Below are 17,859 nucleotides of genomic sequence, written 5' to 3' on the forward strand. Positions count from 1 at the left end.
AAAGTAAACGAACCTTCAAGCACAAACAAACAAAGCAAACACCTATCGAAATTCCATTTCTTCGACACCACCACAAACTCAAACACTGCACAATAGTATCAACAAACCCCTCAAAAGTGTGCGCCTGCTCAACCACGAGGGGTGATCCTTCAGATGAACCATGTCAACTGAGAATCCACTTGCTTCTGTCGTTGTGTGATCGTGCGTCACTCACAGCTCCATCGACCACGGTATCATCTTCTCCATTTGCCCACTGCCTGACACCACCAGCTGATATCTGACTCATAATATTTAGTATTTTACCTTTTTCTGAAACATATGTCGATTACATGAATTATCATTTTCATATATGAGAAAAAGAAAAAATTACACCAATATGCATGTTGATTGCATACAATATTTGGACTGCACTTAATTATGTGCAATGAATGCAAAGGACACTCTCCAGTTGTCTACAAAACAAAGAACAATTGTCTGATTAATACACATAAGTACGGACATATAAGCAACCAACATGGCCACATGTAAACAAGCTTGGGGGAGAATATCCATCAGAATTCAGGACCATATTTTCATTCCAGCCTATATGAAAAGTAGGGGCACATCGACGAATGCTAGGACATGCAAACGCATTTCATGCTTACCCAGAATTCAACAAATTACTATTGAAGTATTTTGTTGTCGATTATCAACTAAAGATGTAGCAAAATTATCGTTCATATGCAATGCATAATGTATCGTTCATCTTAAACCATGAAAAAATATGAGTTAAAAGTGACATAAGTAGAAGTAGGATATCAATAAAGTAGGTATGACAACATATCAGTGTTTATCCTAAGTCATGGATTTATCATGCTCCTAGGAAATGAAAAGATATTATGTGTGCAGTGTGAAGAGGCTAAGAAACTTACCATGATTGATATACCTCAAAATGTTTGATGTTAAAATAAGCAAATAATCATGATGTCAACTCTTTGATCAACCTACCAGGAAATGGTTACAATATTCTCCAACTTATAAGTAACAATTAAACGGTCTTTTCCATCTTGCAAGGGAGGTTTATTTAATTATCATCATTTGAAAAAAAAAACAATGAAGATAGTTGCCCGTAGTGGCATTGGTTAGAAGAACAGAAAATGATTAACCAAAAATAATGTATAGAAATGGCAACATGGAATCAGGAGCAAATGTGATGAGACCCTCATAAGGGTAGTGAGATACTGAAAATCATTACCTTGTACAACTTGAGAGTAAGATCCAATGAAAGAAAAGAAGGTGTGAAATATGCATAGATTGGTAGGTAAGCAGAATACGTGATCATTACAAAAAGGAAGCAAGATTCTATTGAGACATAGTGCAAAATATAACTGACAGAAAGGAAGAAAGATTCTAGAAAGCGTGTTACTTGTAAGGTAAAACTTACCTGTGCAACTAACACATCCGAATTCAAAATCTGTAACTCATATACCTAAATAGCAGGATAAGCGCACAATTAATTAATACAAAATGCGGTGTTATAATAACCCTACAGTTTTGAGTTGGAAAAAGGATAATGTAGGTACATCCAGTGCCACTCTTTGTTGGTTTTGGAGTATTAAAGACAAACGTGGTTGAGGGGCTAATGTGTTCGCGAGAGTTCACTAGTTAACACGAATAGAAGTCCCTCGAGATTCAGTTTAACCATCGAAGATGGCCCCCAAACATGTCCGAAGACATTGATGATGGCCGAAGCCATTGGTGGTGTGCAAAGATAATCGCTTGAAGATAATGAAACGCGAAGACGAAGTCTTTTGTTTGTTTTGTTTCTTCTTTCCTGAGTCATAGGAACCATCGTACTATTAAGTGGGGTCGATGTGATCGAAGTCAGACGCTGACGTAATGCTCAACCCACAATTACCTATGTCTTCGAGCAAAGACAATGAGAGGAAATATCTTTCGGAGTTGGTTGAGTCGGCATTGCTTGTAGCCCAAGTAATATTGTCGCGTGTGTCTTTGAAATCTGACCGTTGGAACACGTGTCGGTTGTCCATTGACTCAGGGTCATTTTGGTCATATCATGTAGGGTTGTCTGTTGGCTATAAATAGCCCACCCCCTCCACCATAAGTTGGTGGTTGCTCAGAGTTAGATACGACTATTGTCGTTTTGGAGAACCCACCTCGAAGACATTGAGAGAGAGAACTATCATGCGAGGATAAACTCAAACACCTAGAGCCAAAGTGTTTGAGCATTACTGAAGTCGTTCTGTTCTGAGAGAAGTGAAGACTTGTTACACTTGAAGACTATGATCTTTCAGATGGTTCGGCATCATGGTCTAGTGCATCCAAGAATCATTGTGGATTGCCAGGTGACCATGGTCTAGAACAATCCAAGAGTCATTGTGGATTGTCAGGTGACCAATTTTGTACGGGTTTCGGAAGTCTTCCCTGAAGACTTACATGAGTGATTGGGCGTGGTCTAAGAGACCTCGGCTCAAGGGGATCAAGGTGGAGACGAGGTCTAAGCCTTCCTAACCATACATACAATTGTCACAGCAACTAGAACTGGTCCAGCAAATCCTATGTCTTCGTCAAGCAATTGGTTCTATCTTTCTCTCTCTTACTTACTATACTGAACTATGAATCCATTGCTTGATCATCTCAACTCGGAGTCTTTCCTAACTGTCATTTATCTTCACACTACCTAAGTTTATCTTTGATATATCTTAGTGTGCATGATGATTATGCTCTGTATGTTTGAATGTCTTCTTAGTATTGCATGATATGCCTAGATCCTTGATTGTTGTCCCTACCTGATCATACATTTACTGTTTCGAAGCTTTCCATAAAACTGGCCTATTCACCCCTCCTTAGTCGATAACTAGCACTTTCAATCACTATGAGAGAAAGTTACCCCCTTGTTTTGTGTTTCGGTTTAACCACCTGGAGTTTTAGCTATGCCGACTGCAGGGATAATCAAGATCTCCGCTGCATGCCTTGTCTTCGATGACACCGATTACCCATGCTGAAAGAACAAGACCTGCATGCATTTCAAAGCCATTGACAACGATCTCTAGCATGTCGTCATGGCTGGTGTTCCCAAGATTGATGAAGGTGTCACTGGTGCTGATGTGAATAGATTTTCTCAACTGGACTCCACTGCCAGGAACATCATCTGACCAAAGGAAAGTACAACCATGTGAGTGCTCTTGAGACCGCGAAGAAAATATGGGAATGGATGTCCAAAGTAAATGAAGGTGTCTCATCACAGAGAGACTCGCGTGTAGATGTGCTCCGCAACCTCTACAACCGCTTCAAAAGGCTTGACAACAAAAATGTCCAGCTCACGTTTGATCTTCTCACTGATATCTGAAATGAGATGAATGCTTTAGGCGCCATGGATATCACCAAACATGAAGTTCTGAAGAAGCTATTGAGATCTCTTGGCAGTTCCTTTGACACTCTTGTCCTCATGATCCTAGAATGCCCTGACTTCAAGGAATTGGATCCTGCTGATATACTTGAGAGGCTAAACAGTCATGAGTTCCAGCAAGCTGAGAAAAGGGAAATCTATGGTTCCAGCTATGGTCGTTCTCGTGTAGTAAAGGCAAAGGATGTGTCTTCATCTGAAGGCGAATCTGGATGCAGTTCTGATGGTGCCGAAGCCTTTGGCTAAGAACCCGCTCTGCTTCTACAAAAGTTCTAGAAGTTTGCCAAGTCAAAACACTTTGAAAAATCTGCAAGGTGTGACACCAAGAAATCTAGTGAAATGTCTTCGCGTGACACCAAGAAGCAATCGTGTCACAAGCGCAAGACAGTAATCCACTTCATCGCTAATTGTCCTCGATGGGAGAAGGAATCAAAAAAGAAGAGCGAGAACTATGATTCTGATGACAAGAAAAAGAAAAAGCTTCACAAGTCTTCATCCAAGTCTTCGTAGCATAAGAAGAGCTCCAAGGCACATGCTTTCATGGAAAGGAGATGGATTCTGATGCTGAATCTGAGTCTGAAGCTGAAGAGGGATATGAGGAGGAGTGTGATTCTGTTGTTGCTGGTTTGGCTGTGGCTTCTGCATTCGTCGCCTCATCTGTCTTCGACTCCGAAGACAATGGTCACCTCATCAACACTGAAGCCAGTAGCAAGGAAGAAGGAAAATAAATTTTTGTTTGTCTCAAGGGGAGTGCTACTTTTTTATAAATTCCATTTTGGAATTATTGCCTTCGTAGTAGAGGTGTCTCTCAATGTACATTTACCCTGTGTGCTAGATGAAGTAGTTAGGAATTTTCTTGGACAACAACTTAGCATGGAGAAAATTAAAGGTGGTTCAGATGAAGGAAAACAACGCTCTAGAGCATGATGGCTTCCTCAACCAGATATTTTGGCATCTAGTCTAGTTTGTAATAACCTCCTGATTTTGTTGACTAAATTTTACAATGGTAGGTTGGTTTGGTTAGCATCAATTATGACACTTTAACCATGCTTCCTAAGTGTCACGGAGCTGAAAATTACAATTCTACAACATATTCATTTCAGAAATGTTTTTTAGTTATTACCCAAGTAGTTAATAACAGAAATCTAGCACTCGCAGATAAGGCTATAACTCATGTACATATTAATGGTAGATTTGTTTGGGACAACGTGATCTACTTCATGAAACACTATATAAAATTCATAAAAGAAGCACATTTGCTATTTTATTTTAAACAGCATTTGAAAAAGCATGAGATAAAACCAATTGGAAATTCTTGTTGGATGTGCTAAGCATGAAAGGATTTCATGTAGAATATATTACATGGAGAGAAGAGATTTATTAGCGTTGTAGTGTAGCTGGCATAGAAAATGGACAATTAGGACCATATTTTAGGACAAAAAAGGGTCGACATGGTGACATGTATTTCATATCCTTTTCAATACAGTTGTACTCATAAAGAAAGCTCATGATAGTGGTTTTATTTGGGTGGGTTGTAATTAATGATCCAGTGTATGGTTGCTTCCTCATGTTGGAGTGTGTTAATGACATAATATTCCTATTTGAATCCGACTTAGAAAGTGGTAGAATTCTCAAATTTTACTAACTGTTCTTTGAACACATGTCCGGATTGATGATTAATTTACATTAAAAAAATCTATTTTGGAAGAGCCATAGATTGCATTGAGAATATACACATATTTTTACGTGTGGTGAATGACTTTACCTTTAATATACTTCGGCATTCATGTACATAGAATTTTTTTTTAACAAAGCCCTTGTATTCAGGGTCAATCCTTGACCACAAAAATAACTAACAAAATATAAATTATATGTCACGAAAATTATACCACTAGAATCCTCTTTTCAATACAACAATAGCATATTTTTCCAACATATAAATCATAATTTGTTAGCTATGTAGATGGTCAAAGTTTGACTCAACATATGGGTACCCAATAAACCGGGGCGAAGGAAAATTACTAAATCATAAGTAGAAGGCACATTAGCTACTTCGAAAGGGGAACTTTTACTATATGGGGGAAGTTAGTTCTTCTTAAATCATGTCTTAGTAGCTAGTATGCCTTCTAGATGTTGTCTCCTTTTTTTTTTGAGAATATGTTATCTCCTTTCTATATATGTTATCCATGGTCTAATTGTCAAAGCGTACTGATAGAAAGTTGGATGTATTCAGAAAAAGATTATTGTGGAATGATAAGGATGGAACTAATATGAGATATTTAGTTATATATAGGAGGCAGTGTGTCCACCTGTTGTAATCGCAGCCAACAATTCAGTGGGGGGCCTAACAGGTAGGGGGTCGTTGTGAATTAATAGGTGTAGGCTAAACGAAATCGACCGAACAAAAATAACAAATCAATCAGGCAAATAATGTAGGTATATCGAAAATGGACAAGAACCGTTCATTAATTAAACACTTTTGGTTCGGTAGATCCCCTCCTACCTACGTAAAACGTAGAAGAAAACGTATACTCACTTTGTGTTGTACACGACAAACCGTCGTACATATCTCGCATTATGCACATCTCGTATTATGAATGTAAAATGTCCTGTAATGTATAATATGAGGTGGGTATACATTTCTCTTTCTGCGTTTCGTGAGGAGGGGGTCTACCGAAGCACACCTTGGGCAAAATGTTTTATAGCACAATGCATGCTCACACGATCGAATGGTCCCTCTACTCTCTTTTTGTAAGCAGCTAGCGATCGAGTAAGGTCGATCGTCATGAGCCAAGAATTCCTCCTAGTGGCCGGACAACCGTCACCGAGGCAGGAGCAGCAAGTGCTGCACGCCGTCGTCCGGGAAGAGGAGCGCACACCAGGAGACCGACAGCGGCAGCATGGGTACGCCGCCGTACAACAAGGCCGTGGCCCGACCTTGTCCGGCTACGGCCACAAGCGCAACATCACTCTGATCCCGCTTGTCTTCCTCATCTACTTCGAGGTGGCCGGCGGCCCGTACGGCGCCGAAAAGGCCGTCCTCGCAGCCGGGCCGCTCTTCACCCTGCTCGGCTTCCTCGTCTTCCCCTTCGCGTGGGGCGTCCCGGAGTCGCTCATCACCGCCGAGCTCGCCACCGCCTTCCCGGGCAACGGCGGCTTCGTCCTGTGGGCCGGCCATGCCTTCGGCCCGCTCGCAGGCTTCCTCCTCGGCTTGTGGAAGTACCTCAGCGTCGTCATCAACATCGCCGCCTACACGGCCCTCATCGCCGACTACCTTGGCGGAGCAGTAGCGCAGCCCGGCGGGGCGCGCACGGGCACGGTGATCGGCATGACGCTGTTGCTCTCCTTCGTGAACTACGCTGGCCTGAGCATTGTCGGGTGGGGTGCCGTGGCGCTGGGGATGGTGTCCCTGGCGCCGTTCGTGCTCATGACGGCCATGGCGGTGCCCAAGATACGGCCGAGTCGGTGGGCGTCGCAGGTGACCAAGGGGAAGAAGGACTGGAGGCTCTTCTTCAACACGCTCTTCTGGAACCTCAACTACTGGGACTGCGCGAGCACGATGGCCGGCGAGGTGGAGCGGCCCGAGCGGACGTTCCCGCGGGCGCTGGCGGTGGCCGTTGTTCTGATCGCCGGCAGTTACCTGCTGCCACTCATGGCCGCGATCGGCGCGACAGACGCGTCGCCGGATGCGTGGGTCAACGGCTACTTGGCTGATGCGGCAGGTACGCATCACAAATGCCATTCATAACCGAAATCCGTATCCACCCTGAAACACAAACAGAACATTCAATTTTATTTTTATTGAGAATCAACAGAACATTTAATTTATATGTTTCATCTATTTTTTTAATACAATACAAACGCAAACGTTTATATATTTCATCTGATGCATTCTACAACCGGTCCATTTGATATTTCATTGCCACATGGCTAAATGGAAATCTTGTACGTACATACTCTTGAAAAGAAAACATCTATGGTCATGTCGTGTTGGTTCTGTCGCACGGGTTGACAAAGTTTTTTTTTTACACAGTACAGTACAGATATATACTTTCATACATATATTTATCTTTATGAACACATGCGCACATGTTTTATTTTTATGAGCACTTTTAAAGTACAGAGTCAGCATACCATCTTGAAATTGATGAAGTCATCGTAGAAACATTCGTAGTCGACGGGATCGTTTTTCTACCACTGGACACATATGACCAGAGTGCTTGAAATAAGTTCAAAAAAAATGCGATCATCAATGTTAACTCTAGAACTTGAATCCTGGTGGATTGATTACACCACAAGGAACCGTTGTGTTTATTTACTTTTTTCTGGGAAGTGATAGTGTTGGGTATAAATAGGGATAGTCATTTCTAGTTAAACTATTATTTCACTCAGTTGAACGTTATAAAGAAGTGAAGTCTGGCTTAATTGCAATGATTATAATACTTTATATATAATGCCATTCATGATTTATATATTCAAATGAGTTTAAGAAAAAAAAAAGTAATGTTTGTATTTTAAGTTTCCTGATTTTGTGCAGATGATTCTGCACACAATATACAGTTTCTTCTCTTCCGGCACTATGAAAAGATGTGAATTTACAAGAAAAGGAACTTAAAAAAATACAAGAAAAGTTTCGACAAACAACAAATATAACCAGAACACTTGCATAAATGAAAAAGACAAATCTTTTTGTACCTAAATAGAAAAATCATTTTACTCAAGTTGGACCAATTTGTCCTTTTTGTGAGACAATATATTTTTGCATGAGTGGGCGCGGAGAATAAGAATATGTAGGTACATATTTTAAGGCCTTATTGGGACATAAAAACTCCGGGTCAGTAAATCGATATCGTGAAGAAAGCACTCTAATATATCACAATACGCCTATCTTTTTTTTAGAGAAGGAGGTTAAACCCCGGGCCTCTGCATCAATCGATGCATGCAACCATCTTATTATTAATTATTCCACAAAGTCTAACAAGAGTATACATCAATCCATCCAAAGCCACCACTCACACCTACAAACTCGATAATGTGGAGTGCTCTCACTCCACATATCTAAGACCGGTGTTGTTTCCAATCCATCCACATAACGTATCGGGAACAACAGCCGGTGCAGCACACGTAAAACGCACACCTCACACACACGTTTTACCAGCCGCCATCATCCTCGAACCACTGACCCATCTTCAGGAAAGAGATCCGCATCATCCTTGCCAGTCCAATCATCCGTCGACGCCACCACGGCGCCCAACGGTGCCACCGCCCTGCGCTCATCCGTCCAGATGCGAAGACTCCAGGAGATCTGTCGTGCGTAGCACCTGCCAACCAGGCATGACTCAGCGTAGCACCTGTCGGCCAGGCATGACTTGACAGCTCCACCAAAATTCCGTGCAAGACGAAGCCGCTCAACCTCCTGCCTCAGTCTGCCAGCGCTGCTCCACAAACGATGCTCCCAAGAGAGAAACGACACCGCAATACCGCCATCGTCCGATCTGGAAGACCAGATTCTAGGGTTTCCCCCGAAGCAGTGCCCACCACCAGCAACCGTTCAGGACCCACACAGTGCCCACCACCACTCAGCCCTCAAGGCGACGCCTTCAGGAAGGTCACGACGTCAAGGACGCCGCCGCCGCCCACCGGAGTTAGGGTTTTCACCCGAGAGGCAAGGAAGGGGAGCAGAGGAGCAGATGTATACCGACGTCTCCAAAAAGAATAACGGCGCCCTTGAGCGTCGTCGTCGGCGCGGCCGGCCTGGGCCAACCAAGGGGTTTCCCCCAATCCGAATCTCCTCCACCGGCTTCACCCGCAGGAAGGGCCCCGGCAACCACGCCGGCACCGCGAAGAATCCGCAGGAGAGAGGCCCACAGATCAGGACCTGGGGGGCGCAGGTGGCGGTGCGGGCAGCGGCCGACGAAGGGGAACAACACACCTCCACAACGACACTTCTAAGAAAGATAGCGGCACCCGCGGGCGTCGCCGTCGCGGCTCCGATGAAGACCGGAGCAAGGATTTCTCCCGGAGCTACGTTGGATATCCACCGCCACCGACCGTTGAGCATGGCCGCCACGCACCATCACGACCCCCAGCCAAGGCCACTGCACCGCGCGCCTTGGACACTGCTCGTGCCCAGCCGCGCCCGGCTGCCGCTCCCTACCACCAGGGCCGAGTGCCCCGCCAGATCCAGCCATGGAGCCCCGGATCCGCCCTCCGCCGCCGCCGATTGGCGAGATCACACCGGATCCCGCAACCGCCGACGCGGGGCGCCGCCGTCAGCTATCATGTCCCTTCTCACAACAACATAGACCATGGTCACCTCCAAACACATGCTACAAATATTTTACAGTTTGACGCGAGCACTGAAATGAAACTTTGATAAAAATAAATTAAAAGGAGGTTAAACCTTCGGCTCCTCTACATGCGTGCAATCATCTTTATTAATTATTTCATAAAGGTCTGATAAGAACATACATCAATCCACCTGAAGCCACCATTTATACCTACAAACTTGATAATATGGAGTACTCTCACTCCTCTTAAATCGGTGTCATCGTCAATCCATCCACATAACGTATCGGGACCAACATCCGATGCAGCCTACCTAAAGCGCATACCACATGCACATGTTTTAGAAGCCGCCATCATCATCGAACCACTGACCCCTCTTCAGGAGAGATATCTGCCTCATCCTTGCCAATCCGGACATCCGTCCACGCCACCGTGGCGTCCAATGGCGCCACCGCCCTACGCTTATCCGCCCAGACGCGAAGGCTCTTGAAGATTTGTCGTGCGTAGCGCCTGTTGCCCAGGCATGAATTGACAGATCCACCGAAGCTTCGTGCAAGACGAATCCGCTCCACCTCCCGCCTCTGTCTTCTAGCGCTGCTCCATAAACAATGCTCCCAAGAAAGAAACGGCACCATAGTGCTGTCATTGTCTGATCTGGAAGACCAGATCCTACGGTTTCCCCCGAAGCAGCACGAGTGGGTCGATAACAGTTACAGATGATTCCTTCATCAAGGTAACGGCGCAAAATGCCGACATCGCCCGCCCACGGCCCGGTTTTCACCGACAACTATGTCTTCCCGACTCGTAGCCAGGACTAGATGATGAATCTCGAGATCCGACCACCCAGCCGTAGGCTGACCACCTCCGACGAAAGAGATGACCATCACTGCCGATTGCACCGGTCAAAACAGATCTGATAGGAGGTGCCAACGACGCGACCATCAGGCCCTCCACGTCGCCACCATCAATCCAAGGGGAGATGGCATGCCACCGTCGCCGTCGGCCGCAGCATTGCCCCCGCCCGAACAGGGCTGGCCGCCGCGCCCGTAGCCCACGCCATCTCCGAAGGCCGTCGTGTCGTAGCCATCACCGTTGCCGACTGGATCGGGCGCGTCTCCACATATTCAGGGTCCCGCGCAACCCTAGATCCGCGGAAGAGAGGCGATGTCCTTCGCCACCGTCGTCGGCCCCCGGGCTTAGACCGGTGACGTCCCCCGATGACGACAGAGGGAGGGGAGGAGGAAGGATGCGCCCCGGTGGCTGGGGCTAGGGCGCTGCCCGAGTCACCCGACGCGGGGACGACGTGAGGGCCTTGCGTAGATTTCTCTCCTAGTGGACAAAGAAACTTTGATATGACATCTGCAATCAATTAAGGAGATTATACATCACCCAATGTTCATTGTGAGGAAAGGCCTTATTGCTATCAAGTGCGCATATGGAAAACTGCGGCAAAGCCAGCAAAAATGTATGGGATAGATGCAGGGATGATGCTCTCTCCTCCTGGATGCTCTTTAATCCTGTTTACTTTTTTTAAGTCTTCTTGTTTATTATTTCTAGAGAAAAAGATATATAATTCTCTGTCTCTAAGCAGGCATCATCGGTGGCCCATGGCTCAAATACTGGACCGGGGCCGGCGCAGTGATCTCCTCCATCGGAATGTTCGAAGCCCAGATGAGCAGCGGCGCATTCCAGCTCCTCGGCATGGCAGACTTGGGCCTCCTCCCAGCCGTCTTCTCCCGTCGCGCCGCCCGGACCGACACCCCATGGGTGGCTATCGCCGTGTCGACCGTCGTCACGATCGCCGTCTCCTTCCTCCGCTTCGACGACGTTGTCGCCACGGCTAACTTCTTGTACAGCCTCGGCACGATGCTCGAGTTCGCATCCTTCCTCTCGCTACGCGTCAAGCACCCAACGATGAAGCGCCCTTACCGCGTGCCGCTGCCATTGCCCGCGCTTGTGGCCATGTGTGCCGTGCCATCCTCGTTCCTGGCCTACGTATGTGTGGTGGCCGGGTGGAGGGTATCCGCCCTTGCTGCCGGACTGACTATGCTCGGCGTCGGGTGGCATTGTGTCATGAGGGTGTGCAAGGCGAAGAAGTTGCTCACGTTCAACAACAACACAGTTTCTGCTGACCCTCGACGGGATACTGCAGATGGTTATCATCTGGTTTCGGGTTGAAAAATTATCACTTGGATCAAAAGTGTGTATGGATATTTTACATGCTCGTTGTCACCCAAATAATCTACGAATTAGTTCTAATACTAAGGTATGCAGTGTGATGATTACTAGACGTGAACTGAAAATTTGGTTTTTGTGGGAGTGGGGCGAGTGGAAAAGGACAAAAGTAAGAAAAGTTAGATTCATTGAACAAAACTGAGCACAACTAAGTCACAAGAGACACATAAATAGAAAACCCAATTTAATATGGCTATTGAATTTAGGATTTATAGAAATAACCAAAATAATTCCAAACTAGGCAAAAAGCAATGGATTCATGATATGCATATGTTCTATGTTCAAAATCCTAAATTTAAAGTTTTTGGAATGTGACAACACGAAGGAGCTGTTCGGCAACGCTCCAGCTCCATAAAATCTGAGAATCTATGAAGTATCTTTAGTCCAACTCTGTAATTTTTACATGCGGCTTCTTCAACTTCGGGAGTGGAGATGCCGAGTGGAAGTCATCCGAACAGGCCTTAAATCTTCAGACGTTAAGAAATGGGCCGGTTTGGCTCGGCCTAGCCTGCTGCCGCAAACGGGCACTCAGCACAGATTACTCACAAACAAAAAAAAAACCTCAGCGCGCTGACTACCGCGGAGCAGAGCAGGGAGCAGCGCCCAGACGCCGCAATCCCGACCGCGCAGCCGCCGATCGCCGTCGGACGGCTCAGCGGAGATCGCCGTCGCCGTCGCCGCCGCAGATCGCCTAGCGACCTCGCCGTAGCTGGCCTGGCGGGGCCGGTGGTAGCAGGCGAGCAGCTCGACTCTCTCAAGCCGGGTCCCGCTGCCCTCTCCGCTACGGTTCGCTTCCGATTCCCCTCAGCATGTTTCTTTCAGTTTACTTTGAGGACATCGTCTATTGATCGATCCAGAGACCGGATTTGACAAAACCGCGGTTGGTTTCTCTCAGGCTGTACGCTTAGGGTTCCGATTGTGCTTGTACGGATTGGTCCACCTTGATTTGTCTTGACCTGGTGTAAATATGTCTAAAATTATGATTGACCTGCCCATTTTTCTGGGCGCTTATGTTGGTGCAATCATGGTGATCGAACAATTTGGTAGGAGTACTTAAGTGCTCATAGTTACTCCCTCGGTCTCTCCCATCCTGCTTGCAAAACGATCTTATATTATGGAATGGAGTGAGTAATAAAGTTTTAGTGGGTTCAATTCTTGGGCAAAATGGAAAATTTTGACCCAAAAACGTAACTAATTCATAAAATTAACTGTCCGCGAAAAAAATCCATCTGTCTGATCCTTTTTTTCTGGTGCCTTTGTCTTAGACGCCACACTACATTGTTTGGCGTCTGATACTACGTTGTATGGCGTTCGAGACCTAGTGTGGCTCTTAAGACATAGGCGCCACACTACACTGTGTGGCGCCTAAGGCAAAGACGCGACACACTGCAGTGTGACGTCTGGTTGTCGTGCGCCACACGAAAGGATCAACTGTGTGAATTTTTTCAAACACGGTTCAATTTGTGAAATACTTCCGTTCACGGGTCAATTTTGTTAATTCTGCCTAATTCTTGTGTCTTGCCAGAATTAAACTGTTCGCTAACGAGACTTAGCAACCGAGTTTATCCCCAGATAAATAATTAGCTTTCGAAACTTCTGCCTGGTGCCAACGACTTTGTTTGAGGTTTGGCCCTCTTTTGGCTATTTTGCATTAATTGATCTACACTATAGATGACTCTAACTTATACTTCATCTGCTTCAAAATAATTGAAGTTTTAGGATACATATGCTAAAACTTCAATTATTTTGAAACAGAGGGAGTATCAGTAAGCGCTTTGACCGCTACTTCTTGATCGTTGTACAATGCCAGTTTGTCACTATTCGCATCTTATAATGACTTTTTATGCACGCTGCTAATTAGTACAACCACTGCTTGTTAATTATATCTATGGTGATACAGATCTGATACTTGCAGCTGCATTCCATCACCGCTTGAACTTCGTCAAAATCACTACTTGCAACTGTATTAAACCTTTGATTGGCCAAGGGCTGGAAATAGGTAAGCTGACCTATGGGCATCATCAAGATCAAGCTCGCCGTGGACAGGCCGCAGAACCGTGTGTTGTTCGCTGATGCGGGTTCCGATTTCGTCGACGTCCTCCTCTCCTTCCTCACTCTGCCGCTCTCTGCCCTCCAGTCCTGCACAATAGGCGCGTCATCCTCACAAGGATGCCTTTCCAACCTCTGCGACAGCGTCGACCACCTGAGAAACAGTAGCTTGCTGAAGGTTGAGGCCTGCCATGGCATGCTTCTCACGCCTGCTCACACCAATGAGTTCCAGTATGCATATATATACCCTCTTTGTGTACTGAAAAGAACTCTGTATGTGCTCTAAATTCTTATTCTTGATGTACTGCCAGGCTGTGCAAGTCAACTGACAGTACCAAGGACCTTGAGATTTCCAGGCTCTGCAAGTGTTTCCTAGTTATGGCTAGAGTGTTGCATGTCTACGAGCAAGTAGGCTGCAAAGAGACGTTTGTAGGTGGCAAAGAACGGTATGTGATCAGTGATGATATGAAAATCAAGCCAGCATCAACCAGCACCATGCTATTGCTGCCTCAGGCGTTCGATTCTGATGGTATCGGTCATGGCTTTGAGGAGGTCGAAGTGAGCGTCTCCAGGACACAAGTAAGATTTTTTTACCACATCGTTTGTAGAGTGGAATGGTTTTTTTACTGTTTACCTGGAGTACTCACTTGTAATTTTTTAGGTTTTATCCATGTTGAAGGCCTTTCTTTCGTCAGACACCGTACTCACTGATGCATTTCTATCAAAGGGAACTGATAATCATAAGGCCACTCATGCCACTGTGGCACCGATCATCCGTCAGGATATTATTCCATTGTATCAAGATCCTGCAGGTTCAGAATGGAAGATAAAAGTCTTTTACCACACCCGTGAAAAGAAGGTCATGTATGCCGAATGCAACCATGAGTTCGTCGACATGCTCCTCGGATTCTTGACTTACCCTATCAGCTGTGTGATCAAGAACATGGGGGCTGGCACTTGCCATCTTGGCAGGTGCTTTGACAATCTCTATAGAAGCGTCACTGATCTCAACGATGTTGGGCGCTTAACAGATGTTCTCTCCAATATGATGTTCCTGGATCCAGGCGTTATGCCATTTGACATTTTTACCAACATCAGGTCATATCGGGCCCTTGACTGCCGGTGTCCAAAGGATGATAAAACACATTATTGCTGGCATCCTGAGATTGTTGAGAGTGGGAACTATGTCGTCGGCGATGATCTACTTGTGCATCAGGCCTCTGCCATGTCAGTGATGAGGCATTGGTGCGGGATAGACAAGGCTAACGTACTGGAGATGGGCATTGCTGTCGGGAAACAGGAGGTATGCTTGTGAAATGAATGCAGAATTGCTAAATTCAGTTTGGTGTGATTTTCGTGAGCGTTTCTGGACCTTGTCTTGCAGGCTGTTGAGCTGCTGCGAGCTTTGCTGACTTCAAAGACGGCATTGACCGATGTGTTCATCAGCAGGCTGGAGGAGATGCAGATATTTGTCAAGTTCCCTTGGGGTAAGACCATAACCGTACAGGTTGTGAAATCCGATACTGTTGCCACCGTCAAGAGCAGGATGAAGGATAAGGTGTCCCTGTCGACGGGATGCCGTCATGAATTGGTCTATCGTAGCAGATATCTTAGAGACACGTGCACCATTGCTGAATGTAACATCACCAGAGATAGCACTATCACCTGTGAATTTTACAAGTGATGCTGTCAGGATCAGAAGAAGTGCAAAACGGGTTCGGTTATCGAACGGTGGAGATCACTTCCTCGCGTACCGCTTCGTTGTGTACCGTTAGATATTAACTGTAGTAAATCTGTTGTCGGAACTGTAGCTTCACTTTCCCTTTTCGGTAAAACCTCTAGCCTATATAAGCTGCCGGGTTGTGGCTAAGCTGGCATCTTAATCTTTTCCCTTGTCATCGAACAAGCATATACTTCGAATATACCTTACATCGGGATGAACTTTCCCCTTTTTCCTCAAGCTATAGTTCCATAGTTCGATCGGGTCCTGACAAATTGGTAATCAGAGCCAACGATCCTCAGAGTTAGAGGGTCCATGGAGGAAATTCTTGGTAGGAGCTAGGATTCCCACCCTTTTCCCACCCTGATTCGAGAGAGAGAGATCGAGGAGGCGCTGGTGGTGGAGTAGGGCAAATCGGCGGGTTACTGGTGGCGCTGGCGGCGGTGAATTGTTCGGGCATAGATCGGCAGAGCAGGGGTGGTTGATCGAACTCCCTGTTTGGTTCATAAAATTCCACGCCCAAGCACTGATCTGTATGCTTCTACGGGTGGCGAGGAGCGTTGCGGCGGCAGGATCTGAGTGACAGGAAGGGTTGATGTTCATCAGTGGTAAAATTCCTAACCCGTGACTTAGATCGAGGCGATGGGGTGCAAGGCAGCTCTTGATGAGGCCGAAGTGCAAGAAATACCGTCCCTGCGAGATGAATTTGGTGTTCTGCAAAAGGACAATGCTAGTCTGCGCAATGATGTGCCCAAGTTGCAGGAAGACATGCATTCAATCGATTCCAAGCAAGGTGATATATCAAAACATGTGGGCAGTATTGACAAAGCAGTGATGGATCTGAGTAAACAGCTCTCAACTATCAGTCAATCTCTGCAAACCTTGATTCCACTTGCGGGACAAAACGGGGAAGGCACTAATCTAGCAAGTTCTAGCCAGACAGTTCGTTCTCCTACTCTGCATCAAGAAGCTGTACGAGAGCAACAGTTGAGAAAAGAATTCTTGAGGAAGCAGTTGGAACTTGAAAAGTAAAAAACAAAACAAATGGAAGAGATCCAGACACATCATCTGCCACCTCTTAAGGTGCAGAGGCAAACTGTTCCTCCTGGTTATGACAATCAACAGAGAACAGATAATATGAGTGCTATAGGAACACCTGTGACAACAAGAGATGGTGGTCAGACTCCTGTTTTCAACAAGTTTTATCAAACCAACAGAGACAGACAGATGTGGCAGGGATACTACAGGACTTATGAGCAAGACATGCAAGCTCAGTTCATGAAGTCTATGACAAAGGGCCCAAAGTTAGATTTCCCTAGATTTGAAGGAACACACCCAGTTGGATGGATCAGGCAATGTAACAAGTATTTTCAGATGTCAGCAGCTCCAGAAGAATACAAAGTTTCTCTAGCTCAACTATATATCATTGGTGAAGTTGATACATGGCTAAGAAGATTTGGCATCCTCAAGAAACAACTGACTTGGAAACAATTTTGTGCTGAACTGATCAAGAGATTTTCTGAACAAGGTTCTTATGATCTGACAGAAAAATTTAACTCTGCTAGGCAAGGAAACAGCACTGTGTCTGAATATACAAAAGTGTTTGAGGACTTAATGGCTGATGTTCAAGAGGAGAACCCTGAGCTTAATGAGTTATGGTTTGTAAGATGCTATGTTAATGGTCTCAGAGAGGGAATCAAGTTTCAGATTAGACCACTGAGACCACAATCTCTCACTAATGCTTATTGGCTGGCCAAAGATGTGGAACCTTGTCACCCTCCTATTTCTAGTTTGCCTAAGAGAACTGGTTTAACTTACTCCAATTTCTATCAAAAACCTAACACTAGCAATGTGGAAGACAATTCTCTACTGTGTCAACAGCATCTGGATCACAAACTACAACAAAGCAACCTGATACTTATCAAAAGATCAGAAAAGTAGGAGAGTGTTGAAGATGTGGAGATAAGTGGATGCATGGACATAAATGCAAACTGATGCCTAATGTACATATGATGCAGCCAGAAGCAGAAGAGCAAATGCCACAAGATGCAGAAGAGATGCACAATCAGGATCCACCTGAAAATGTGTCAGAAGGAGAACAAGTCATGTTTATTTCTGCTTTTGCTATGGGACATCAAATGATTGTTCCTACACCTACTGT

The 17,859-nt window shown here is 45.5% G+C and overlaps 2 protein-coding genes across 4 annotated transcripts; both read left to right on the plus strand.

The window, feature by feature from the left end:
• Positions 1–6,074: 6,074 nt before the first annotated feature.
• Positions 6,075–11,955, plus strand: LOC123447410 (probable polyamine transporter At3g13620). Its single transcript, XM_045124005.1, has 2 exons — positions 6,075–7,128; positions 11,286–11,955. Exons 1-2 carry the CDS (start codon positions 6,192–6,194, stop codon positions 11,870–11,872), a joined length of 1,524 nt encoding a protein of 507 aa, XP_044979940.1. The 5' UTR covers positions 6,075–6,191; the 3' UTR covers positions 11,873–11,955.
• Positions 11,956–12,445: 490 nt separating this feature from the next.
• Positions 12,446–15,938, plus strand: LOC123449895. Of its 3 annotated transcripts, none has more exons than XM_045127254.1 (5): positions 12,446–12,715; positions 13,830–14,209; positions 14,290–14,557; positions 14,640–15,281; positions 15,363–15,938. In XM_045127254.1, the coding sequence occupies exons 2-5, from the start codon at positions 13,941–13,943 to the stop codon at positions 15,660–15,662; spliced, it is 1,479 nt and encodes a 492-aa protein (XP_044983189.1). In that variant the 5' UTR covers positions 12,446–12,715; positions 13,830–13,940; the 3' UTR covers positions 15,663–15,938. The 3 variants fall into 3 exon arrangements, with proteins under 3 accessions (XP_044983189.1, XP_044983191.1, XP_044983190.1); XM_045127256.1 differs by having other exon boundaries at positions 12,511–12,715; positions 13,845–14,209; XM_045127255.1 differs by lacking the exon at positions 12,446–12,715 and adding an exon at positions 12,773–13,553.
• Positions 15,939–17,859: the final 1,921 nt, after the last annotated feature.

This window comes from Hordeum vulgare, chromosome 4H, assembly GCF_904849725.1.
Source record: "Hordeum vulgare subsp. vulgare chromosome 4H, MorexV3_pseudomolecules_assembly, whole genome shotgun sequence".
NCBI lineage: Eukaryota > Viridiplantae > Streptophyta > Magnoliopsida > Poales > Poaceae > Hordeum > Hordeum vulgare.

Bases quoted from the DNA above. Each gene is read 5' to 3' on its own strand.
- LOC123447410 (XM_045124005.1), top strand. From the start codon at position 6,192: ATGAGCCAAGAATTCCTCCTAGTGGCCGGACAACCGTCACCGAGGCAG. The intron at 7,129-11,285 runs GTACGCATCACA...GTCTCTAAGCAG, and splicing joins CTACTTGGCTGATGCGGCAG to GCATCATCGGTGGCCCATGG.
- LOC123449895 (XM_045127254.1), top strand. From the start codon at position 13,941: ATGGGCATCATCAAGATCAAGCTCGCCGTGGACAGGCCGCAGAACCGT. The intron at 14,210-14,289 runs GTATGCATATAT...ATGTACTGCCAG, and splicing joins GCTCACACCAATGAGTTCCA to GCTGTGCAAGTCAACTGACA. The intron at 14,558-14,639 runs GTAAGATTTTTT...GTAATTTTTTAG, and splicing joins TGAGCGTCTCCAGGACACAA to GTTTTATCCATGTTGAAGGC.